The sequence below is a fragment of the Scomber japonicus genome, chromosome 16 (assembly GCF_027409825.1).
Source record: "Scomber japonicus isolate fScoJap1 chromosome 16, fScoJap1.pri, whole genome shotgun sequence".
Lineage (NCBI taxonomy): Eukaryota > Metazoa > Chordata > Actinopteri > Scombriformes > Scombridae > Scomber > Scomber japonicus.
Genome location: NC_070593.1, coordinates 12,218,696 through 12,246,660, shown reverse-complemented (window position 1 = coordinate 12,246,660; position 27,965 = coordinate 12,218,696). Strand labels below are relative to the sequence as shown.

General features: G+C 40.7%; 1 protein-coding gene across 2 annotated transcripts; it reads right to left on the bottom strand.

Moving 5' to 3' along the window:
• Positions 1-386: 386 nt before the first annotated feature.
• LOC128375275 (guanine nucleotide-binding protein G(q) subunit alpha-like) lies at positions 387-27,824 on the bottom strand. Of its 2 annotated transcripts, XM_053335581.1 has the most exons (8): positions 26,638-27,824; positions 14,158-14,342; positions 12,494-12,648; positions 10,905-11,033; positions 9,792-9,920; positions 7,162-7,291; positions 6,825-6,978; positions 387-5,518 (listed from the first exon to the last, which is right to left on the bottom strand). In XM_053335581.1, exons 1-8 carry the CDS (start codon positions 26,771-26,773, stop codon positions 5,328-5,330), a joined length of 1,209 nt encoding a protein of 402 aa, XP_053191556.1. In that variant the 5' UTR covers positions 26,774-27,824; the 3' UTR covers positions 387-5,327. The 2 variants fall into 2 exon arrangements, with proteins under 2 accessions (XP_053191556.1, XP_053191555.1); XM_053335580.1 differs by lacking the exon at positions 10,905-11,033.
• Between the last annotated feature and the right edge of the window lie 141 nt (positions 27,825-27,965).

Genomic DNA, 27,965 nt, shown 5'->3' with positions numbered 1-27,965 from the left:
CAGGATACAGGTCTTTGCTGGATAAGGTACTGTCTCGGACAATCAGCTGTAATACAGTGAGTGACCTCAGACAAGAGCTGCAACAATTGATCAACTGATGTTTAATCAGCAACTATTTTGACAATCACATGATGCTTTAACATTTTCTGCTTCCAGCTTCTCATATGTGATGCTTTGCTGTTTGTCATGCATGACAGTGAATTGAGTGTTTTAAGGTTTTGGACAGACTACTGTGGCCACAGTTGAAATTTTTCACTATTTAAAAAAAAAGAAAAAAGACTAAATGATTTATTGATGAGAATAATCATTAGTCTCAGACCTTCATTTTTATAAACTTCAAACATACGGAGTCATGAAACCAACTCAACACACACACCATCAGCAAGTATAGGAACAAATTTATTTCAATTTAAAACAGATACCTTGTCATTATGTTTCTCTCTTAGAAGGCGGCAATGATCATAAGTCATGTTCATGTTTGAATGAGGATCAGGCAACAGTGGTTGAAACAAATACATGAAACACATAAAAAAATATGGCAAGAGTTATGTAAATCAATAAATCGATAATAACCAACTGATTGGAACCCCTTCATCGTCGAGGGACCTGCTTCAATGAAAACATCCAAGCCCTCACTTCCAACACAAAATAAACAGCACATGCAATTATAATTACAGTTTCTTAAAAAACAGCAGATTATCTTTTAAATCTTCAATCTTAAATACAGAATAAAGTCTTTGTGTGTACTTAATTGTCTATCCTTTTAGTCTCTGGTGTGTTTTATTTAAAAAGGGGGACCATCTCAGGTGGTGGTCCTTTGATGATGACCACAGCGTTGGCACTTAGAGAGAGCCTGGCTCTAAAGAGAGTGGGGTTGGCACACTCAGTATAATACATAATTTACATTTGGTTTACATACAAAAAAAGAGGGGGGAGAAAAACAGCATTTTTATACACCACTACACAATTGACCATCAGGTTTCATTGGAGTGAGGAAAAATAAATCAAGTGGTCCTAAATATTAGTGTTCTGGTAATGTTTTCTTATACAGCGAAAGATGGTGAAAAAAAAAAACAAAAAACAAAAAAAAAATAAGGGAACAAGCTGGAAGTTTTGAATATGCACAAACTCGATGTCCAAAAGATAAGTTAGATTCCAATTATTCCAACAAGCAAGCCCACAGGAAGGTACATGACACACCCACAGGGCCAGCAATGCCTCAAAAACAACTTTCATTATTCAAGGCAATAAATACGAGTGTTGTAGTGTTAGAACCAATCCCGTATAGAATGAGAAGTTTCATACAGACTGCCTTCCCCTCTTTCCCATCTCATAACATGGTGAGATTTAAAAAAAAAAAAAAAAAAGTGTCAAAAATACACACTGTGCAACACCGGGCTGATAACAAAACCGCCACACTAATGACAGCCAGTCAGCCCTTGACCATGTGCCAGAAGTTGTAGAGAGTCAAGTTTAAAAGTCACTCCATTAAATGAGCTGCACTCAACACGCAGGAAATCTGAACACTGATAAATACTTGGGTATCCATACTGCTATATCCTTCCGCTCACTTAATACTGGCGCTTCGACCCGTGCAGACCCTCTTTATGACAGCAGTCTCCATCTAATGGTTGGCTGTCTGCCTCCTCGTGACGAGCTTAGTGTAATTTTCAAGCAGACAAAATGGCAGTTACAGACCATATTGGCTTTTTTTTCTCTTTTTTCTTTTTTTAATATATATACACACACATTTTAGCCCCATTAAGTTAGTGTTAAGACTTGCTTAGTATTTTGGAAGCATACCGTACATGTTGAAATTGATTTCCCAGCTTTTTAGGCTGTGTTTGGCTTCTGTTCAATCAAGCTAAAGTGACAGAAAATTAGTGAGAGGTTATCATGTAATGCCTTGATAAAAAAAAAAGTCTTTGAGAGTCCGTTTCTGAATCATAGCACCCTAAAGGTTTAAAGAGAGTGAATAGTGTGCCCGTTTCTTGCTTTGCTTGAGATGGGTTAAACAGTACAGTCAACTTCTATCAAATTACACATTAATAAAGTTGAGATCAGAGTGGCGAAAACTCATCACTATAGTTAAAATTCAATCTCTAAACTGGAGAAACGGTCAGTAATTAAGTGTGAGAGAATTGGCATTAATGGGTTAAAATACAAAAAGGCTTCTAGCATGGTCTTCAAGAATTTCCTGGCTGTCAGCTACGACTCAAATACTCTGGGGAAACATGCAATACTCATCCTGGTAGTAGTGTCTTTACTGATTAGTGTTTCTGTACTGCATGAGTATGACAGCTAACACTGTCACACCAATGCAAAACAACCCAATGAGAAATAGTTGAAGGTCCAAGAGCCACATACTGGGTCCACCTTATTCACCAAAAGGGCCAGATACATAAAGAAATACAGAGACAAAACTGCTTAGTGTTGGTAAACTCTCTCTACACACACACACACACCTTGCCTATACTTCCTATAGCACACACACAAGTAATCTCCATTTATAAACAAGGATTAGTAGTGGATGACTTGGTTCACTGTGGTCCTGTACTCCACTCCCCACTGTCTGATGCCTGATGCACTGTGATAGCCCTTAATGAGGATGAAGGATAAGTCACCTGTACAAAAGGTCAAAGACCAAAAAAGTATATCTGCACTTCACTGGCACTATCAAAGCAAGCCTCAAAAAACTGGAAATTAACAATGCAAAAAACCAACAACAGAATTTTTTGTGTTAAATTACAAAGAGCAAGCATGGACCCGCAGAGGTCTTCAATCACTGATAAAAAATTCCACCTACGTTCGTACTGTACATTTTTCTAGGTATGCATTACAGCGCTGCGTCTATAAACCAAGAGGAAATACAAGTTTCTTTTTTTTTTTTTTTTTGTTAAAAATCAAACAAAACAGATGTGAGGGCTCCTAAAGAAACCAAACAGTATTATCATGGATGGAGACGTGATGGGAAGTACAACTGGAAATGTCTCAATAAGAAATAGAAAGCAGAGATAAAGTCCTTACTATACCAGACATTCGTTTTTTTTTTTGTTTGTTTGTTTTTGTTTTGTTTTTTACAGCAGTTCAGACTCAAGTAGGCTCCGCCATGAGAAAAGGAGCACTTCAACATGACAGAATCAAAAGCAGTCAAATTATCAACACCTTCAAACCTGGTCCATAAATTAGATAAATAAAAAAATCTTTAATTACTCTTAAATCATCTTGTCACCATACTGTTTTTACCAGCCCTAGTTAGTATTACTCTGGAGCCAGAGCTGTTGCAGTAGTGTGGAGTTGTGAGGGTTTAAGAGGCTGGTTGGAAGGAACCTCTCGTCTCTGACTATTGCTCCTTGCCGATCGTTTACTCGACACCACTCAGCTCTGTGTAGTCCTATTAATCAAGTGAACAAAATCCATTATCACAGTATCAATACTACCATAAATTCATAGGAGAAAAAAAACTGTATGCTAATGAAAGAAGTTGATACTTTTTTTTTTGTTGGTTTTTTTTGTTTTTGTTTGTTTTTTTGCCAAAGATGGTGTACCACAGAGCGTTTTTGTACAGGAGTGTTTTGTGTATATGTATTTACAAACAAATATACACAAACGACATTTGCAGACTTCAGAGTGCGTTTTCTGTCAAAGGTTCATAGCCCCTCTTCCTCTCACCACTCAACAGCAAGCAATCTTTTTATAAACAAAGTGACTATACAGTAAAAAAAAAAAAAAAAAAAAAAGAAAGAAAGAAAAAAAACGAGTAAACAGAAGCACATCCTGATATAAAGAATGACTATGTCACTGTCAGGAAGTGTGTCTGATTGGACGGCTGAGTGACGCAGGTGCCACGTCATCAGAGATGTTACCGCATGGATTCTTTTCACACCCTGGGCGTGGGCGTGTCTAATTTACAGCTTTTATTTTGTTGAATGAGCTACTCGCAGCCCCGAGTTGCAGATGCACTCTGTGGGCTGATAAACACTGACATCATCACGCTCCCCTCCACATCTGCTTCTGCCAATCAGAGTGGAGCCTGTGTCAAAAGCGGCGTCCTCTCACCCGCTACGAGTGTTTTGTAATAAGGGTGTGGGGGTGTGTATCAGTGGAGCCAGATGCCGTGAAGGTCACATGGAAGATTGTCCCTGTGAATCCATACAGAAAACCTCTGGAGGAGGGAAGCCATGTGATTAACTTAAACTAAAAAAACTATTCCCACAGAAATCTTTAAAGGATACTTATCAACTAAATTTGTAGTTGCTTCTCTCTTTTTTTTTTAGATGTCTTTGTTATGCAAAGTTTAAAAGTTTTTATAGATTTTTCTTATCACCGTTCCATTTAGCCATAATTTGTTAAATAGAAGTAGACGTAGCAACAAATTTCTATCATTAAAAACATTTTAAAAATCTCAGCAATGGACAGATTTTGATTTGCTATTTCTTGCCCTCTCGTGCTTTTGTCTTAAGTGTGTTTACATATACATTTACTTCATTATATATATATTTCTATTTTTTGCGATTGCGATGCTCACACTGGTGGGTACATTCATAGATGCGAGGTGGAGACAGAATCCTCGGCCCCCGTCCCCTTGCGTCCTGTGTGTGACCTCACATCCTGTCCCAACACTGTGGTAGGATTTCAAAAAAGGAGCACCGTGCCACTCACTGGTCCTCAGATGGTTTTTGGGAGATTCAGTGTTCACTTCCTTCCACTCCGGCGGGACCTCAGAAAAAAAAAGACAACGGAGGATCTGATCTCACACCAATTGGGATCAACTCCAGAGGGCCAAGAGGTTTGATGCCGATATCCACCAAAACACAGCTCCTCGCTAGTCGATGCAACACACACACGCACGCACGCACACACACAAACGTACCACACACACACACAAACACCAAAGTCCCTTTCAGTCACTGTACAGCCCGTGTGAAAGGTTTGTGTGCCAGATGAAATGTGCCAGAGCCAGCAGCCGAGGCCAAATCAGACACGGAGCAGCTTTGGGAGGAGCGAGGACTCTGACACAACAAGCTGCCGAGCAAAAGGAGGAAGAGGGCGAGCTTTGGTGAAAGAGAAGGGCGGCGTTTGCAGGTGGGAGGATCTGTGAATGTAGTGTAAGAGAGGGGTGTGGGGGGGGCAGGAAGGGTTCTGTTGGGTGTGTATATGTGTGTGTGTGTGTGTGTGTGTGTGTGTGTCTGTTGTATGTGTGTGTGTGTGTGTCTGTGTGTGTGCCAGCATGATGTGCTGTGTTATGCATGAGGAGGTTGAGCGCACACTCCGAAAGAGGTGTGCATTTGTGCAATGGGGAGGAGATGTGCATCATACGAGAGCCTTCACACCAGGTTGTACTCTTTGAGGTTGAGCTGTAGGATGGTGTCTTTGACAGCTGCAAACACAAAGCGGATGTTCTCAGTGTCTGTGGCACAAGTGAAGTGAGAGTAGATGATCTTGTCGCTGTCTGGGTTTAAGTCCACAAACATCTTGAGGATGAACTCCCGCGCTGCCTGTGCATCTCGCTGGGGACCTTAGATATAGAGATAGACAAGAGCACATGGACACATTCATATATTTCTCCCTATGACAGCTGTTATTTAAAAGGAGCAGTAAGAAGCACTGATCTAAGCTTAAGATACAGATGGGAAGAATGACTCTGCCTTGAATTAAAAAAAAAAAGAAAAGTTGACCAGTAAAGGGTAAGGGATGACCAGAAATCACCATGGTAACAATTAATAAACAAAACCTTACCTCACAACCGTGCACTTATTAATTATTAGTACTGAAAAATTAAACGGAAAAACTCTTGATTATTACTTCTTCATTATTATTTACCATTATCAGCAGCACACCTTTAGGTATTTGTTTGTTAAAACAGGGACCTCGGAGTAAAATGTAGCTTCGTTTAACATATTTTGCAAATGTCAAAATAAGTAGGCCTTATATGAGTTAAATGACATTTTTATGATTTCTCTTATGTCATCATCTTAATAACTGGTCCTTTTTGAGTGAGATTATTTTAGCAAATGCTTCTCTGACAGACTTGAGCAACTGAAACTAGCCTCCAGACTGTGGTTAGATACTCCAGGGAGATGGCTTCTCATGCCCAGGTAGCAGTCAGCTTTGTGGTTACACACTCAGCTGCAAGTAAATAAAAGCTGAGACCTTCGCTCGGTTGTTGAGAGGTTGTAACATTTACTTTATGGTAAACTGTAGCTCATATTCAACATTCTCTATTATATTAACGCTTTACTATTCACAGTTTACTGCAAATCTGACTCTGCTTTGACGTCTGACATCAGCCTCACCATATGTTTCTCTCCCGCACACTCACATCACACACCCCGATCTTAATGCTTCCAAAGAAGCTGCACTAAAATGCTATTGTGCAACTTTAGCGTCACTTAGTTTTGTTCTGTCCTGTATTGTATTAAATAAAGACAAGGTGTGTCCATATGACAGAGAAAACATTTTTTTCTGTACCAGATTATTTTCATCTGTACCCACCCCCAGCTGCATCTCTCCAACACTTGAGTCATTTTGTCTTCACTGTACACATACACTTAATTACGCTGCTTTGAACTGCAGGTGGAAAATCTGTCGGTCATAACATCAGTCCTACTTAACACAACTTCTAAAACTCACCAATTCACGTGTTGTATCTGGTTTTTACAATATGTACAAACAGAAAAAAATCAAGACTACATCATAACCTATTTCAATCAATATCATTTAAAACACTGAATAACATCCACATTCACATAAGCTACATTTATCACTCCAAGAAGCTGACTGCTAGAGAGAACAGTGCATAAATAACGTGTAATGGGTCTCACCATCAAACTCAGGGAAGTAGTCCACCAAGTGTGAGTAGGAGATCTTCTCCTCTAGCAGATCCTTCTTGTTCAGGAAGAGGATGACGGAGGAGTTTTGAAACCAGGGGTAGGTAATGATAGTCCTGAACAGAGCTTTACTCTCCTCCATGCGGTTCTGATGGGCAAAGTAGGGTGTTGGGAAACAGAGATGTGATTAAAGTAATGTTCTGCAGTATTAATACTTGATCTTTCTCATTTGGATGTTTGCATTTCTCTACATGAAAAGGCTAAGCTGTGAACACTTTAACACATAGAGACAGTTATATTAAAGCAGCTAATATATTTTATGTCCACCTACCTCATTGTCTGACTCCACCAGGACCTGGTCGTACTCACTAAGCGCCACAAGAAACATGATGGAAGTGACATTCTCAAAGCAGTGAATCCACTTCCTCCTCTCTGACCTCTGACCCCCGACATCCACCATCCTAACGGCAGGATGAAGATGAGGGAGTGGGTAACAAGTGAAGAAGCAAGAAGGAGGAGAAAAAAAAAACATCAATATTTAAGTCTTTATAGATGAACCGATGTTGAGTTATCATTTTCAAGATTAGATTCATACAATTTCTACAAGTGCTCAGAATTAAAACAGGACAAAAGTTTAACTTTGTGTCCTGGAAAGGCTTTAAGAGCTGCTTTTGTTGTTTTGACATAGGTTTTGAACCCATCAAGAGAGAGATTTACCAATAGCACTAAACTGTGAACCTTATATATAGTCCAGTAGTCCTTAAGATATTTCCTAGCTTAGTTCTTCCTTGGAACATTTTCAGCACATGACCCACATACAAATTTAGTATCATATCCTGGGACCTATGAAAGAATATTTTACTATCATGTAAAGATATATCAGGAAAAAAAACGCTATTTAGAGGGTTCATGAACTTTGTTTTAAGTAAACTTAACTCATGACGGATTCAACACCTTAAGAAGAAATTAATCAGATTCATAACCTCTTGGCCATGATGGCAAGTTTTTTAAGAACCTCTGAGCAAATATGTGCAGATGACTACATGTGGCAAAAACAAAAACTACACAAACAAGAAAGAAATGTGCAGTGTGAATATGCTTTTGTCCTTGTGCGTGAGACATGCATGCCACCACAAAGATGAAAGATTCCCACTTTAGACGAATATAGAATAAGTTTTAAAATGAATGCCACTCTATTTAGAAAATCATGTTTTTTTGTAGGTTGTCAAAAATCTGTTCATCATTTGTGAACAGAAGCAGCGGGGAAAAAAACTACTCAACCAAGAATCTGAATCTTGACATCAATTTGGAGCTGTTACAATGAATGACAATTTGATGAGAGTACAAACAAAAGCTTAGTTTCATCTATAAATGAGTTACTCTCTGTAGAAGTCTTCATGTATCTCAGGAAAGTATATTTATGTTTCTTCCCTTCTTTTTATATTTAACCACAGCAGTTACAGGTGCAGCTCAACTTTGGGTTTTAAAGTAAAGATAAAAGCTGTCACGATACTAAAAATATGATGTTGCTCTATTGGGTTGTACATCTGATGGTTTCAGTATGATACATGTGATAGAAAATGAAATTGAGAGGCATTCATCTGTAACCCTCTTTTGGTCATAAAAGGAGTCAACATTAGATCTGATACTAGACCAGTTTGTGCTCCATTTCATGTCATACAGTGAGAGTGGATGCATTCATTCGACAGACTTTCTAAACGTTCCCTGGTGTACGTGACCACACAAAAACCACTGAGAAGTTTTGAAACTAACTTTGAGGAGACAAAGGGGGAAACAACAGGGACATAAAATGAAGCACAGACAGATGGACGGAGAGGGGAACACGTATATGTGATAGAACACAGCAGGATAGATAGAGATACAGGGGGCACCTCTGATGACGGATCCTTTTCATGGTAGAAAGACGCCTCCTATGTCACCTAATGGGAAGCTATAAGCTGAGAAGTTTATATCTAACACGTAGGACATATATAATTGATTAGAGGTGAACTATCACAATGAACTTATCCAAAATTATGATGGAAAGTTTGATTTTAGCATTTACACAGGCTGGCATTCGATGAATCCATTCATGAACAGCAATCCTGGCTGATATACTGAGTGATAGATGTGTGAATCCTCATAAGGTTTCAGCTTCCCTGAGCTTCTCCTTGACAAGGTCACCCTTAGCTCGTCGGGGAGTTTAGGTCCCAGTTTCATTAAGCCTTCATTTGATACAACTGATCTAGGAAAATTGTTCGTGTCAGGAGCTTTTCTTGTCAAACTTCTATATAAATGACATCGGTGCAGTTTAATAACTAACCCTATGTATTTTAGTGCACTACTGGATACACAGGCACAAGCCAGCAAACCAGGTGCATCATGGTCTTTGAGAAAGCTGCCCAAATCAGCTATAATTCACAATGCAAGGATGCCCCCTGGTGGTGGCCCAGTCCACTGTGGTCCACAGAGACCCTGTGCCAATATAGGCCCTGCAGGACCTGCTGCCCAAAATAACATTCCTCCACCGCGGAGAGGACGACCTCGTTTTTTCTGCCAGCCGGAGAGGAGAGGAGGAGAGGAGGAGGAAGAGAGGAGGTGACCCATTTACAGAGACCGGGCACCAGAATGTAGGACTTTGTGTTCATTAGCGGTTGTGTTATGTGTGTTACGATAGCTGTTGGTGGCAGGAGATAAGAGAAAGTGTAGGACTATGAGGAGATGATAAAATAGTAATGACTTTAATTTCTAGGGAGGGAAGGGTCAAGAGGAGTACAAATGAGATATAGACACTCAAGTTAAATGGACAAATTAAAAATCACATAAGTTCTTTCTATTAATGAGGAGGACAAATATTACGGTTTACACAGGGCTCAGGACAAAAACACATCAGTTGACTTATGGGTTAATGATGTCACAACATAACATGGAAGGACTGAGCCAAAAGACGCATCTTTCTACCTGAAAATGATGCTTTGCAAGTCGAAGGGGTACTCTATGATTCCTGTGGTGGGGATGCGCACCCTGAGCACATCCTGCTGAGTGGGAAGATAGTTGGAATCTGAAATACGATCCAGATCGGTAAGATAACTACAGGCAGGCCCAGTCCAGAAAAAGAGGGAGATAAACAGAAAAAAAAAGAGAGACAGAAAAACAGTTATATAAAGCGTGACAGGCAATTACCACAACCCCCCTGCCATTCCAGGAAATTTGGATGAGTCCTGTTGAGGAAGCTTCACAGAAAAGGCCACATCAAGGAAACAAAAGGGTGTTAGTCAGTGTCACTGCTCCACCAACACTCTCGTTCCATAAAACCCATATAGACTTTGGAGGTTAGCTGTTAACCTGCCACTATAGCTTTAATTTGACTTTATTTCAATTAACATTTTGCAGGTTGTGGATTATGTTGCAGTGAGGCAGCATCAGTGACAGTAGTAGCAGTGACTTCAGTAGCAGAAACAGCAGCACCTGGAATAAGATAAAGAAGGTTTAGACGAGTATTATATCAAAGAGCAGAAAGCTTAGTTAAATTAAATTAAAAAAGGGTTCCAATTATTCCATATTTTAAACAGAATCAGATTGATTAACTTCCTGAAGAATATTTGATATCTTTGCCTAAATCCTTCTTCATCTGGTATTTGGTGGCTGTTCCCCACAAGCTTCAGTGCAGCATGTCTGGCCTTTTTGTTTTTTTTATCCTGGAGCCAGATCCTCTGCACAATTCTGAACACAAACCACTGATCTCTAATCAGGTTAACCGACCTGGCCCTGAGGCTCATTTGATCTAAATACAACAGTATCTTTATTTTCCTCTGTGGGACAAATGGGTTTATCCTTTCCAAGCAGCTTGTGCATAAGGCACATGCAAGTTGGTAACTATTCTGTAATTTCAATGACCAATATTACAATTGTCATTTTGTCTTTTAGTTTTTGGGATACAATTTATTAAACCCTATACACCCATAAATGAGCTTTTAGCCTCCCTCTAAACCAGTGTGTTAATATCCTGATAGTCATCAGTGGTTTTTGTCCTCTAGTCATGGTGATGCTGCAGTCTTGGTGCCACAGGGGTACCTGAAGATGACGTTCTCCAGGTCAAATGGGTACTCTATTATGCCTGTGGTGGGAACACGGACCCTCAGCACATCCTGCTGGGTGGGAACATATCCCTCCGCAGTCACACGGTCAATATCGCTAAGGTAACTGGAGATATACATGAACAATGTGGATAACACTGAAATGAAGACATATTTAATGCATCTTTCTCACTCATTCATTCATACACATTAAAAAAAGGCATATTAAGCTTCACACTGACACGCTCAACATAGCAAGCACACCTTCATGCATGTAAATCTGGAACAGCATTTAACTGTAGTACAGGAAGTCTACAACCAGGGGGCACTATAAAATGAAACAAGTGCCTTAGGGACATATAGCCTTAGGGTCATATATTATAATTACCATACATTTATGGCAAACAAAAACAATTAAAGAACAGGGGGCTCCAGACAACAAGGTGCAATCACAATTGCTAATTTTTTAAAACGATTTTAAAATCTGTGGTTTGTCATTCATTTTTTTGTACTCCTACCAGTGCCAAACAACGTTCAACCTCGAATTCAGTTATAGTAGACATGGGGAGGAGTTAACACTTGTTAAGAGAGGACACAACCTTGTTCTTATGGATACAAGACAGGTACATTGACAAATATCTGGTTAGCTTGTAGGTGGACACTTTAAATACTAGAATATGTTTTTACACACAGAGAGACAGAGAGACAGGATGGTGGCTTCAACATCACTGTTACTGCTCTCTATTAACTGGTTGAGAGGGGATAAACTCTTGATCAGGCCTCCCAGTCTCAACTCTGCTCCATTTCAGTCTGACTTCAGGTCTCAAGAATCCCCAATGACACAGTACACAAGTAAGAAATTAATTAGAATACACTGCAGAAGAACGTTCATGGTGAACTAGTTTGCAGGTTTTTCATTAGCAGACTATTAAACTGTGAAAAGAGGTTAGTAAATTTTGAAATTTGATAGCCAATTTTGGCAAGTGGATGAAAAGCTAGTGTGTCACCCTGCTCTGTATATATTACAACACCCACAAGGTTATCATACTGTCTCATTACACACACACACACACACACACACACCAAAATTACAGTAAAAACTGTTGTGCTCTGGAGACCACTCTGTCTGCCTGCTACATATGACATTAAACGGTCAGTTCCCTGAAATCATAAAAAACATCTTTCCTTACATTTTTTGTACCGTCATAAAAAGATATTTGAAAGACAGGTATGTAAGATATGTTGCTAATCAATGTAAACTTGGATTTGCAAGAATTAAAGTCAAATCATTACAAATTCAACATGTCGCAGAACTGATATTAAGTTCTACAAAAGTAATACATTAAAAAAAAGAGACCGAGTCCTAAACTATTCTCCGTTAAGACAATAATTTAGGACTGTTAAGAATAAATGAAATTTAACAATACCAATAAAGCAATTAATTCCCAAACCAACATTTCACACACACACATACAAAAATTAAACATGCACACTCACAGATTGTATCACAGACATTCACACTAACACCATCCTTAAGACACACATCATACCCCTTATCTGCACACACACTGAGACAGACAGACGTACTATTTAGTGGAGTCAGAGAGCTGGTACTCTCGGCGGCGGTCATAAGCCTCCTGGATCCCCGGATCAGCCCAGAGGGTTTTGATAGCTACGATGTAGGGCTGGTCAAACCCATTGATCTTCTCAATGTCCACCTCCTTCACCAGCATGGCATTAGACTGGAGAGACACAGACAAAGGACGGAAGATGAGAAAGATCCAGATAGAGGATACTGATGAATAGAGAAGAGCAGTAAGACAGACAACAGAGCAAAACTTTAATAATAAGTGCAAAGCAACCAGGTTCATTTACTGAAATATCATTTTCAGTTTCAGTTGAGGACGTTTGAGATATCTGAGGACAGTTCTCCTCACTGTCTGTTTAGACTGTGTGGCTGATTCTAACCACCTACTTATTGTACTTATTTCAAGGACAATGTTTGTGCTGGATAAACTGCCTGCATCACTTCTTGCACAACATGCATTTCTTTCCTGTGAAAAACCATTAAACATACAATTGGTCTTACCAGGAAAAGCTGCAGATGAAATAGTTTTAGGTTGACACATGGGTTTAAGAAAGAGCAACAAAACTAACACGTATCTATATAAAAATGTCAGAAATTTATTGTGAAGCATGTAGAAATCTGTTATGTCCAATAGGCATGTGTCACAAGGTCGACACTCCAACTGTTAATGGGCCATCCAAAGGAGAATACACTGCCTTAGATTTAATGTGAGATGTTCATACACTCTAATCAGTGTTTTTCATAGTAGTAATTTGATAACACTATGTAACACAATTTTTGTTCCTGGGCAGTAAGTGTTATTTCCAAATTTCTTATGCCTAAAAAGTATTTTCAAAAGGCTACTATTCCCTTCAAACTTTGGACAGTGATATTTTGAAATGTACCTATTTTTTTCCTATTTAGGAATTTTCCCATTTTCATTCACACAGTCAAAAGGAAAAAAAAAAAAAACATGAATCAAAATGAACATGTGTTTATACTTAAGATATACAAAAGATTTAGAAATGGGTAGTTTTTCCATATTTAAGATTGTACTGTAAATCACTTTCACGAATCAGCCCCAAAATACAATATCCCATCATTGCATCTGGTGATTCATGTTGTTAATACATTTCCTGGACATGAAATTATGTATAAAATTTTATGACGATCCATTCAATAGGTGTGTTGAATCACAAGCAAAAATGTTAACCTCATGGTTGCCGTTAAAGTTGGGTGATTTCAACACTGCATGACTCAAATTACAAAAAGACACAAAAGCGGAAAGCTATTGAAATTGACAGCTTCCACGTGGTTCTTTTTTTTAATCTAAAGAAATTGATAGTTTTGTGATGTCTGTTCGTCTGCTGTTCATTCATAATGTCGACCGGTGATTTTGATCTGAAGGAGCGTATTTTTTCTGTCCCACTGAATAGCAGACTACATTCACCTTGCATCTCAGGTGTAAATCAGTCCTCAATTAGAGGCTCACAATAAAAGACCAGCAGGGCTCTGAGGACTGGAATTGAGAACAACTGTATCACACAATAATAGACTATAATTATGTAATTGTATTGTGCCCACACCACCGGTAACTACTTAATTTTCAGTCTTTTTGAATGTACAGTGGAAGCAATGGCAGGCAGGATATAAAGTGTGTCTCATGCCGTTACTTGTGTCTTACCCGATTCTGTTCATATTTGTAGGGGATCTTGAGGTTCTCAGTGGCGCGAATCATGGACTGCATGGAGGTGAAGATGTTTTGGTAAACAAGTCGGATGAAGCCTCTCTTGTCTTCGTCTGAGTAGCCGGCTCCATGGATAATCCTCATCTGCTTGATGAAGGTGCTCTTGCCACTTTCACCCGTACCTGAACAGGACACAGACCATAGAGACATCGAGTAAGAGAGTGCAGATTGGCGCTGTGAGATGGTGCTGCAGAGCCACGTAAGGCCTGGCTTGTTGTCACAACAAGAATACTAACTGTGTCAGACATAAAGCAAGAGGCAAAAGACAAAAGGTGTAATTTCATAAAAAGTAGGTGCATTAAAAACCATTCGGGTCAAGATTTATTTTCATGCTTGACCCTTCAAACACATAAAAAATGTTTTGTTTTGTCTCCACCAAGAGCCAAAATCTACAAAGTTTACTTTTAAAGAGGACTAAAGAATCCACAAAATATTCACATTAAAGAAGTTGGAACTGGAGAATTTTTGTATTTCTCAAAACAACTCAAAACTACTAATTATCAAAATAGTTAATTGACTAATTGTTCCAGCCCCAGTACTGCATATGCTGCACCTCCATCAGTCACAAGTATTTTAAATGACAAAATTGTCAACCATTTGAAATAAGCAGGACTGCATTATGGCAACGTTGAACATCCTTGATTTTTGCATCGTTGATGGATTAACCCAGAAACAACTTCTCACTTGATTTTATATTAACTATACAACCATATACATTGTATCCATTCTCATCTCTCTACTAAAGGAAGGAATCTTTGTATATATGTCTGTATGTATGTCCTTTGCGTATCTTGATAACTGTTCAGCCGATCGCCTCCACACTTGGTGGGTGTACGGCTGAGGACCAAAGGGTGTACAGTGTCCAATTAAGTGCAATTTCAACACGTGACACGTTTCATATTTATAAACCCTAACCCTAACCCCGTGTCTAAACAGAAAGTGTACATTTCAGGTACATGGATGAGCATAGTTCACTTGTGCTTTGGAGGCACTTGAAGCCCAATACACAATTGTGGTTACCTGTGTAAAATGAAGGAAATACTTTCTCTCATAAGTTCTGGGACTGTGGTGATTGTCAAGTGAAGCCACAGAAAAAAAGCACAAATCTCTAGAGCAAACATACCCACTCAAATCTGAACTGAAAGCATATAAAATAGAACCTAAAGGAACCATCCACTTTATTTTAGTATGCACATTTGAATTTTAAATGCATCCCTGATTTACATAAGACATTCATACATAACATTTATCTACAATTAGAGTGCTTGATATAAATGTGGTGAACAAAAAATAAGGAACACCTCTCACAAAAAATAAGGAACACCTCTCAGTATAAGACAATACAACAATCAACAACACCACAAACTACAAATCACTACCAAAATGAGCATGAACTAAAACAAAAAGTAGACATTTTAACTTCGTGAGGGTAGGATTTATAGCAGGGCTCTTGCATTAAACTGCACTGATTTAAGCAAGGTGTACCTAATAAACTGACAATTGCGTGTGTATCAATATAACATGTAACACTGTGATAGAAGATATCACCCAATCCTATTAGTTGACAACTCATCTTGAAATCAGTTTAATCCACATTTGTGCTACGATGAAGGAGTCAAATCAGTGACCCAACACAGATGCTCTTGATGCTACTTGAAGAGATCTTCGAACATGCAGCAGTCTGTTTTATGGATTTGATCTATAAATTAGTAATCATTAATTCCCAGTTAATCAATAAGCAAGGCAAATGAGCACGACCTGGTAAAAATATATGAAGAGCAAGTAATGGTTTACTTTTCTCAAAACTAGATTAATGTGAGACAGCGAGCCAAGTCAGTTTCATGTGTTATGAAATCACTCTACTGAAATTCCAAGTTGATTATCCAAACTGGTTACGACTTCTAATATGTCAAAGCGTCTTTGTTCCGACATCAAGATGTTATCGAAGAGTTTGAAAATGAGAACGATTCAATAGAAATATTTCCAGGAAGAAGGAGAAGAAGAGGAAGAGGAGCGATGCTAGAAAATGCTAATTAATTGAAAGAAGATGATTAAGACAACCTGCCCTACATTGAGGATCTACCACTCAGAGGCTTCTGCCAAAAAGGTGACAGCAGGGGTCGTCGTCAAAAAAGGTTTCGTTCTTTTAGTGATCCTCCTCTGCCCTTCTGAGTCCATACCTTTCTGACAAGATCATTGCAATATTTCAAGTGGTGTCTGGTTTCCAGATTTACATATATGGTAAGGAGCCACAAGAAAAAGAAAAGATTATAAGAGGTACATTATTTAAAACATTTATTCTGATTTATTTCGAAGAGGACATTAAAATCTCAAACACCGGTTTTAAAGCTTTTTTTGAGATCTATAGTTATTAGCTTGAGGGGTCTATTGGGCCTAACCCACATTTCACACTAGGCCTCTTGTGTTCTACATGGCCAGAAAGACAACCCTCAGGCCACCAAAAAAAAAAAAGAAAAAGAAAAAAAGGCTGATGGCATTTCAGTGCTCCTCAAAAAAAAGAAGAGATCCAGCACATCCATAATATCTGCAAACTGAAAGGGGACTAAAAAAAAAAAAAAAAAGATATACGCGCACACACACACACACACACACACATATATATATATATATAAACACACATATATATATACACACACACACACACACACACACACTCATCTCACCACCACCTACATTCAAGGTTTTTGAAGAGCAGCCATATTTCCATTACCATGGCAACCCCTCATCTGTCTCCCTCTCTTTTTCATTCCTGTTTTTTTGTTTTTTTTTTCCTTCTTTTTTTAAACCCCTCCCATCCACCCCTTCTCTCTCTCTCTCTCTCCTCTCCTCTCTTTCGTAGCAGACAGTAAATATAACTGTGAGCCCCTCAGGCTTGCTCTGTGCTCTTCATCTTTTGGCGTACCACAGAGAAGAAGGGCCTCAGCTCCACAGAGACTCTGGTGGTACTCGTGGTGGTGGTGGTGGTGGTGGTGATGGTGGGGTGGGGTGGGGTGGGGGTAGATGGTCTGAGGTCAGTACCAGAGGGGTTACCAGAGGACTGTAAAAATTTTGGGAGAGATAGCTGCAGTAAAGATATGCCTTAATTTGTGATGCAAAATTTGGGTTTCAACACTCGCTCCATGAGGGGAAAATGACCTTCCTCCATCTTATCTTCCAATTTTAATGTCCAATTTTTTGGAAACAGAGACTGGACAGACTCTATGATACAATGAACAGGTCTTATCTTACTCCGTTCTCCTGGATGAACCACTGCGTTGCAGTGAACGCTACAAACTGGTGCCTGCAAGTAGTCGGCCAAATAAAAAAATGGTGACTGTGTAGCTAACAAAAGGAGCCGAGCAGAGTCTATTCTTTGTGTTGGGGCTGCAGTCGTAGTGTCCTGGTGGTGACTGCAGACTGCCTCGCAAGCAAGAGGATCACTCTCTAGCTTAATGTCTGATTTATTTCTCGTGACCCCCGTCACAAGATCTCCCTCCGCTGTGTTCTCTTAACTGTCGTGTCCCTCTTTCACCAGACAACACACTACTAGCCTCTGTCTTCCCTTTTTCCTCCCCAGATTGTACCAGCCCGAGCCACAACCGTTTCCATGCCCTCACCAACACCACCACCCCCACCCCCACCACACACAACTACACACTCCCTCCCTTTCGTCACAACCCCTCCTAACCTCCCTTAGGCTAGAAATATGCCTCTCCATTCTCATCCCTCTCTGTCAAGAATTTTGGATATTCATAACTAGAATCCGTCCATTCTTTTTTGGTAATGACCTAGAAAAAGGAGGTCACCTTTTAATAGCTCACACACTACTTGGGTTTGATAATGCTTTCTGTTCTAGGTAGGAACGAGTATGGGAGAAAAAAAAAACGAGAGAGCTTAGATTATTCCCCTAATGCAACAGTGCAAGGTACATCACACAGCCCCCCCCCACCCCACACACACGCGCACACCAACATTGGCCTTTTAATGTGTTTCTTGAAGCAGTGCGTAAAGTCTCAATGACACCTAAAGCCTGATTTATGCTTCTGCGTCGTTGTCCTTTCAAAGTTCTGCGTCGAGGGAACGTGTTGCTAGGGGGTGTGACTATGTGCGTGTGGTTTCAGAGGATTCTCTGTCTGTATCCTTGTTTATCTTCCGGTCACGGTAGCATGTAGCATTGCGCTATGTGCTTTAATAACAGAAAACACATACCTTTTGTTTATTATTAATAAATAAAGCAACTGCCGGAGGAACTGACGCTTTGACCGGACCAATCACAGCCCTTGCGGTCAGCGTTGCCGTGACGCGTAGTTAGGATTTTTTGGAGGTGCACGTCAGGCTACGTTGGAAGGGGTCTGCGTTGACGCAGAGGGCTACATGTAGCTACGCCGTCGGCCCGACGCAGAAGCATAAATCAGCCTTAACCCCAACGATAATTAAAACTTCCTCTGAATGCAGCACAACTACTGGAATGGCAACAGTATGTAAATAGTAGCAGCTAATCGTAGGGCTGCTCGATTATGGAAAAAATCATAATCACAATCATTTGAGTCAAAATTGAAATCACGATCATTAAAACGATTTTAATGATTAAACTTTAGAAACATGCTGCATTTATTGGACATTTCTTGTCCATTTGGCTTAATTAATTTTCTCTCCAAGCAGCAGCCTTTTATCTGCCGCTTAATGCAACACACAGCAGAAAATGTGCGGAGATATTAGTGCTGGCCGAGTGGATTAAGATGACGATAGTTCACACAACATATCCTGGTTTTTAATAATTAGTCAGCATTGTCTGACGCAGGCTGGAAAATGTGCACTTTAATTTACAGTTAAAACATTTGTGTTTCAGCTTCTGTCAAACTAACGGAGCTGCAGCGGCTTCCGGTGCCTTCCGATCAACAAAGTTGGGGCTTGTAAAATTCTGGGAGATTCCGGGGAGAAAAGACAAAACGGGAGGGCGGAGGGAGATGGATCTAAAATACGGGAGAAACCCAGGGAAAACGGTGTTGGCAGCTATGGTGTACAGTGCATGCTGTGGAGGAGGGACGGAAATACACATGCACTGTTTTTTGAAGGAAAATGACAAAAAATCGTTTCCCCCTGATTTCATTAGTTTTGAGATCGTCTAGTCCCAAAATCGTAATCGCGATCAAATTTCGATTAATTGAGCAGCCATAGCTAATCGTCACGTAAAGATGTTAAAACACTACACCTGTATCCTCCTGTTGCCAGGCTAGCTTTCATAAGCCTTTACATAACGCGACTGATGTCAGCTCGTGACACAACACCTGATGGACTTGACACTGCTGTCTTGGTGCAGCAGTTTTGGTTGAGCCCAGGTTGCCACACTAATTATGTGTGTGTGTGTAGAGCCTGTTTTGTTTACACTGTGCTCATATCCTATATTTCTTCCATTGGGCTTCACATGCAGCACAGGAGGCTTTGTGCACAAGCAGGGCCATCTCCGCTACACCCAGCCTCCCGCTGCAAAGCCTGTCACAGCTTTCGATGAACGAGAGATGGAGACTATTGTGGCAAACCTGCATGCAAATACACACAAATATAGCGGTCAGCTGGTATAAACAGTGTTGGCTTATCTTTGCTGTCCTTTCAGGCAGCGTAATCTCAGCAGACAGACTAAAATTTGCATAGACATAGCAGAGGTTAGAGTACTATCAAATCCTCTAAATTGGCATCAGCCAGGTGTTAGCGTCTTATCATCACCACTGTGGAAGGATACTACATGAATCAGGCAGTCACAAGGCTAACCAAAATGTAACGTGGGTCTCAATCCTTCACTAAATGAATCTTGGAAACTTGCCTCTTTCAGGCACCTAAAGTAAAAGGATTGAGCCAAGGCAGCCTGGAGCTACACAACACACACACCAGCTGCCTAACCAACTGTGGACACACACAGATCCTGTGGTCAACCTCAAGGCATGCATGTTACCTCCACTGTGATGGCCCATTTTTTCCCCTTGTACTTGCTATGGCCTCGGCAATGCAGACAGCACAGGACACACACACACACACACACACACACACACACACACACACACACACACACACACACACACGAAAGAGGGCTTTTTGCTCTCTTGGTTCTCCTGCAGCTTTCTAACATGTGTTGCTTTGCTGTCAGAATCCAAGCAAAAACACTGCTGCTTTGTGCTGATGTCTCTGTCTCTGCTGAGTGCTCAATGTGTGTGGGTGTTGGAGCTGTGAATTGAATATACATGCTTTAGCATGCACTGCACACATAATACACACACACACACACACACTCGCAAATTCAAAAACCTTCATCTGACCACCTTAGGACGGCTTTGTCTATTCACCAGTGAATATGTGCTGAGTGCTGTTCTGGTCGAGTGGGTGTGGGTGAGCAAAAAAAAATAAAAAAATCTAATACTGGCTTTACAAAAGATTTTGGAGTCAGCAGCAGCCGTGTTTGTAAGCACTCTGCTTAGCTGCTACTAACTAAAAACAGCCAAATTCTTTATATTTACATTGCTTCTTAAGCTGTGACATTTATTTTAGGGGATCTCATCATGGAAATTCTGTCAGATAACATCACTTCATGTCCACACATGGGCAGAAACCGTACTTTACGCATCCCTGCTACACTGCTTTAAATGTATCCACATTTGGTTAGCATGCTTCTCTCACGATGGACCGTTCACGTGGCTGGATCACTTCCAACCTCAATGCACACCTAATGTTCTGCACAAAAAAAAGAGTCTATAGTCTTATTGTACTGAATCCAACTTGAAACTAAAAGATGAGGTGACAGTTGAAGTTGAAACAGTGCGATGAGAGAGAGAAGTGCAGGCTTTAACTGTACACAGCAGCTGGTGGGAGTAAACAAGAGTGAACATGCCACCCTGTCAGCACACACAGAGAGAAAGAGAGGGAGAAAAGGATGGAAGAAACTGGCAGTGAACAGAGAGGCAGGCTACGTCCCCGTCCTGTCTGGGGACCGGGGTAGCAGCAGTATGTGGGACAGTCACCATCTAGCCTCATTCACCCCCATATCTCCAGAGGACCAGCCACGACCCCGTTTGGAACGCGTGCACGTGTTCATGTGTGCAGAACGAGAGACTGTGTAAAGAAAGAAAGAAAGACGCCGTGACAAAGAGAAGAAACAAAGACCGTTTACAGGGTCGGCTGAGATCTGAGCATTTATGCAAACTAGCATGAATGTAGAGGGACTCTGGATGGAGACGTCAACTGTGTTTGTTGATGCAGAACGTACTGTGTGTGTGTGTGTGTGTGTGTGTGCGTGTGTGCGTGTGTGCGTGTGTGTGTGTTTACTTCACTACGACTTCAAGATCTGTGAAGTAGATGGGGATCCTTGTTGGTCCTCATGCAACTTGAAATGACAAACACTTTTAAAACGTTATACTTGCAATTCAAACCTTAAATCATCCTCACTGAACTGCAGGTTTAAGCCAACTCTCAGTTCTTGTAAAATCAAGGCTGACGACTTTTCAATTTGCAACTGCTTTTTATCAAAACAAACATTTTAGGGTTAATATCTTACACTGCACTATAACTTTTTATTCTCTTGTTTTATCTGTCTCATTCTATTTTAGCTTAATTCTGTTTCCAATTATCCATATTTAATTGTATTTAATGTCTTTATTTTGCTGTGTGTTGCTTTTATATCAAGCCTTAATGCATTTTATGTTTTATGTAAAGCACTTTGCCAATTGCCTTGTTGTTGAAATGAGCTATACTAATAAATCCAGCTTGCCTTGGTTACTGGAAATGGTATAGAGTGACACAGATACTGAATAAAACACAAACAGCGATCAAGCTTCATGTGAGTCTTAGGGATGTGGGCTTACACACAACATCTGATCATTTCAGTGTGTGTAATGTCCATAAGGAATATTTTTTAACAAACTTGAATCATCATATAAAGTTTTCTTCAAAGGCCTCACATAATTCATGACGCACAGAAAGCAAACCTTCTTCATGTAGCCAAAAGTAACCAGCGTACATTTATTTTCCAGTAAGTACACTTTTCATGTTTTTTGAAGCACAACAAAATGTTAGATTAACAGACAGACTTTGTGGTAGTGAATCATTTGAAATACTGCAGATTTGGCATTTTGGGGACATAGTTAAATGTACCTTAAAAATGCTCAAAGAGAAAGATTTAAGGATAAAACTGGTTTTGATTAATGGTTGACTTTAGTAGTATTAGTAATAAAAACATCATTATGTCATTCATGCAAGTAATGTGAACAATTTAACCACTTTTACCTGACATTAATGTTCAAATAAAATCTAAAGTTGCACAAGCATTCTACTGAATACTTGTTCTGAACATTTTCATTTTAGTCAACGATGCAACTACACATACTCAGAAAACTACAATACAGTTATTTGTGTGTCCATTTTACATCAGTTTTTTCCCCAAAGACTTTCTGATCTATTCTCCAAAAAGACTACACTGAGCAATTGTGAAATCTAAGTGAACTAATGCACAAACAATAAATCTGCGGGGTAAACAAGTATCTGTGTATGTTCACTAATAAATTATAAGAAGATATCTTTGGGGTAATTTAAAAATTGGGTCTCCATTATACAATTTATCCACCACAGAGAACTGACCAGTTTTCTTTTCAGCTCTAACATGTACTGCATAATACCCTTCTTGGTCAAAATTCCTTACTGAAAGAATTGAAGGGGTCTTTATCAAAAATGTTTATGTAAAAAAAAATATGTAATATCAGATCAGCCTGGATATCGTCGACACCTGTCTCATAATGATTCCCATACCTAAAAGTGTCAGATCTGACCATGATGAAGAGGATTTCAGTATGACTGACCATCCGCATAGCTCCACATTCACTGGCATGAAAAAGTAGTCACACACACACACACACACACGCACACGCACACACACAACCACTAAGGAGTAGAGCTAGAAGATCCCTATTGCCATATATGATCAAAAATAAGACAGCTTGGCAAGAGAAGGAAGGTCAGCAATAAACATTTGAGCCTAACCCCTGATCCTCTTCCTGGTTCAATCAGACTGTGGTTCTAAAGGATGTCTTAACCTGGTAACAAGACGTTCTGCTGAGACGGGAACAATCAACAAGAACAATTCAACCCACAAACTGTGCTGTTCGTTAAACTGGGATGATGCGTTATCAAGCAGTCGTCATCATTTTAGCTGTCTGGCCGTCTTTGCCCACATCAGACCCCCTTTTTTCATACACTGTACTTAGAAAAAAAATTCTCTGATGACCAAAAAATGTCATGCTGACGTAATGCCGGGGATGTTTTACTGACCATCAGACATTCTGTTCCTTGGATTGCGTGTGGAAACCTACATTTTCATTTTAGAAAAAAAAAAAAAAAAAAAAAGTGAATGCCCACTGGTACCCACTGGCAGCTTGACTGGGAGCTTACAATTTACCTTGGTCAGCACTTTGGGGAAACCCTGAAGCGCTTGCCCTTCCATCTCACTTTACTGACCATTTGCTCGCTCCAGCAGTTCATTTACCCGATGCAGCAAAAGGCCACAGCTCCTGGCCCACTGTGTTTTGACCAAGTAGAGGCAAACCACTGGTCTGTGGAGCAGGAAGCTGTCGGTATGGCCTGATATGGCCCTCAGTGACAGGCAGCCAGACTGTGGGCACTGCTGCAGCCTTGGCAGAGCTGTTATTTCATGACCAAATGGCTAAGCTTGAAGTGGTTACAGCTTTTTACCTACAAAGCTAACCCTAACATTCCTTGCACTGTATTCTTAGTCTGGAAACGTTACATCTGTGCCTGGCTTAAATTTTGAACCAAACCTCATGTTTGTTTGTCTTGTGTTTTGCTGTTTTGGCAATGCACCCTGGCCAGGAAAGGAAAGGGAAACTGAAGGAGGGTGGACCTGAATTAGTGATAGAAAGACTGCTGTAAGAAGGCTCTGCAGATCTGAAACCATTATCAGATTAATCGTTAAGTTGACTGAAAGTAAAATCCACTGGCAACTATTTTGATAATCAGTTCATCGTTGTTGTCGCAATTTTTTGAAAAATAAAAATGCCAAAAATGATTTTGTTCGAGCTTCACAAAGGTGAGGATTGGCTGCTTTTCTCTGTTTTAAATCATTGTCAGTTTAATAGCTTATTGGTAAGAAAACAGGCCATTTTAAAGTGGAAAATTAGTCATTGTTCCAGTTTTTCTTGCATTTCTCAATTAAGACAACAAAATAATCAGTGGAAATTAGATAATGGAAATTAGTTTGTTGCAGCCCTCTATTAATCATTCAACAGTAAATTCAAGACGTCTTCAAGTATCAGATGTCAACAGGATTGCAATACTTAAAAAAAAATGTCTAAATTGCACGCCTCTGCACTAAATTATGCCATACAGCAGTCTGCAGTGATACATTATGCACAAATAAAACTGTACATACTTGGTCAGGAGTTGTTGGGTACATGCTGGGTTGCAAGCTTTCAAGATTCAGACATGCACTACACTGTAAGGTAACTAATGACAGGCCAACTTTCTACTGAGATGGAGAAACTATCAGAGCTCAATATTCCTCTCCTTTAAAACACACTTGATAGTTAAATGTTCAGAGATCTCCTTCTTCTTCTTCCTCCAGTGAGGTGTGGAGAGTCAGGCAGCTACACAGCGAGCAGTGGGCCTGAGAATAATGCCAGGGGATAATAGGAGTCAGTGACATCTCAAAGTCTGAGTAGCGGATGTGTTTAACCAAGCCTATTAAGACCTGGCCTAATCCTGCCTTACACGTCCTTATCCAGGCGTCCACTGACAGCCTTAACTCACACAGGATGGGCCACTTACAGCATGACTGATTGCAGCTCCTGCTTTCTTGCTTTCTGTCTGTCACACTGACACTTTTTTAATGATTTTCATGCCTCGTGTCAACATGTGGTGGACACTGGAAATACTTACACTTACTGAACCGGTGATGAACAGACACACAAGCTAGGGTAAGAGATTGAACCTATCTGATCAACTCAACTCTTCACCCATTATCTGACAAGAGAAATATGACTGCAGTACATTTCAAATCCTCTGTGCAAGCACAAACACCCTTTTTCACCTGCTCGACCTCTCAGCCAGGTAGGACAGAGGTTTACAGCATTTAAAATGTACAACAGGGGATAGAATATGTCCCGTCGACGGTATGGCTCTGGTGTGGCCTACTTCTCTGAGCTGAGGTATTCAGCAGGGAAATGAAAGGAGACACACATGTCAAATAACCAGGGCTGCTTTTGGTGGGCGAGAAATGAGAGCAAACGTTTTGAAACTAAGGATGCAACCTAGATAATGCTAATTCTCGTCCTAAAATGGACACATGCCCCCCCCCCCTCCTCCTTCCAAGGAGTTTTCACACTTATCTGTTGTTTTAATTGAGAGGTGGGTCTAATTGTGCGCACCCAGTTATAAGTTAGGCTGCTACAAAGATGCATGGATACGCAATACATTTTTTCCTGAAAGGGATGCAAGTACATTTGTGATAAAACATGGCCTATTGTTCCTCTTTGTTTCCACAGAACTATGAATCAATGCAGTACAGGCCAACTTATTCAACAGCAGCTCCCACCTGCCCACACACCAGCTATATAAATAGCTAACCTACTCAGCTATACTCCAAGATGAGGGGGCAAATCCCTCAGTATCCTTAGCTAATGGATGGGTAGATTTGTGACAGTGGGTGCACATTTAAAAAAGACTAAAAAAAAAAAATCAAAAAATGACAAATTGATAAATGAATGCAATCCAAGCAAGGATCTAGCTGAGGCACCTGAAGCTTCATCCAGTTGTACAAATGTTATGCAACCTGGTTTAAAGCAACAGTGCACAGCAGCACCCTAAAGCAGCTAATTCTTCTATTATCAAGAGACCATCTTTCACCTTTTAGCCACCCTCAGCTATCAAACCACGGTGGCAGTTCAAGGAGCTGGCCAACTGGTTAGCTTGAGGGCTAGTCAATAACATCAAACTGGCCCCACTTGACTAGCATGTTGTGGCCTGTAAACGGTGACATCTTTTAGTAACTTCGATGCCAAATAAGCTGTTGTCTGCACACCCAATGCCAATACATGCACTTTGAATAAAAAAGACAATATCGCTGGCTGGGCCAATTCTTGCAGATACGCACCTAACGAGCCAATTAACTCATTTTTCACTCCTGCAAAGCTACAAAACAAGCATTTCGGGGGGTGTGGGGGGGCGGGAGAAAATGCCATAACGTTACTCATACTGGAAACCAGGCTTGCAGCTAGCCAGCCTTAACTCGTAGCAGCACATTTGCTAGCATTGCCACAAGAAGGCCCCAAAAGGAGGCTAGTTTTTTTTTTTTTTTTAACATATAAACGACACAAGAATGTGACAATAAAACACGATATTTTAAGGATTAGCATGCCAACATACCGAGAAGAAGTAATTTCAGCTCTCTCCTGGAGTCTCGCTTGTCTCGGCGCAGTTGTTTGTCAATTTCTGCATTGATTCGTTTCGACTCCTTCGCCTCTTCGCTCAGGCAGCAAGCCATCATGGACTCCAGAGTCATCCCCTCTGCTTGTGGCAGCCCGGTTAAGACGGGACCACGACGACACTTGCCCACGGTTTCAGCTTCTCCCCCTCCAAAAAAGAAAAGAGAGAAAACCCCCCGGTCCTCTCGCTTCGATGTCAGGGGCGAGGAGGAGGTGGTGGTCTGTCGGGGCTGGACGGATGAGTGGACGGGACTGGGTTGGTGGGTGGGGGGTGGTGGTGGTGGTGGGGGGAGGGGAGACTAGCTAGGGGCCTCGCTGTCAAGTTGTCCCCCCCGGCCGAGAACAACTGCGACTTCACCCGGGTGTCCTCGTCAAATCACGGGAGAGTCGGACAAGGGGAGGGAGTCAGGAGCACGGTGGGGCCTCCCCGAGATGCTCCGCTTCTTATCTTAACACGGCCAATATTAAAAATGACTGCACACGGTGTGTTAACAGATTTAACCCACTCGATAGCCGGTTTATACCATTAACCCCCCTTTTGCACTGTCACAGCTCTCGTCCGATCCAAATTTCTAGCTTCACGATCCGCCAAAAAGTGGCTGAAAGCTGCAGTGTCGCGACATCCAAAAACACAACCCTTTAACAGTTGATATTTGTGCAGCCTCGCCGACGTTTGCTAGCTTGTTAACACCCGAAAAAATAGCTCCTTGCCAGCTAAGCCTACGTTAAAGTGATAACCGAGGACTATTGCACTATATATTAGCTCGCGTTGGCTAAATTAGACGCAGCGGCTACGGGCGCTAGCTTCCTCAGCGACGCCTCAGCTGCTGTGTCAACCCGCAGTGATTGAAACAGCAGGCTGGGTTGAAGGAATTTGTCCGCCTAGCTAGCGATAGCAGGACAGCACCCCATCACATCCTCAACCATTTTGAACGGTGGATATATGGGTTTTTTGTTTTGTTTTTAAAGCGACTACAAAAGCCCGAAAGAAGGGTTAAAATGCGTGCCGGTCCGACTGCTTCTTTACTTATTACTATGACTATTTTATTTTTTTGTTGTTGTCTTTGCAGCTGGCTTTCAGGATGGCTCGTCGTTGCTGGAACAAGGTGGGCACACTCTCTCACATACACACACACACAAGTCTGATGTCGGGGAGGAGGAGGATCTGTGGTGTTGACTGACAGATGGAGGATTGCATGAAACAGGTTTGTGTCAGACCAATTGACTGAACAAGGCGGTTCTTTGGGTAGGGATCTGACTCTGAACGCT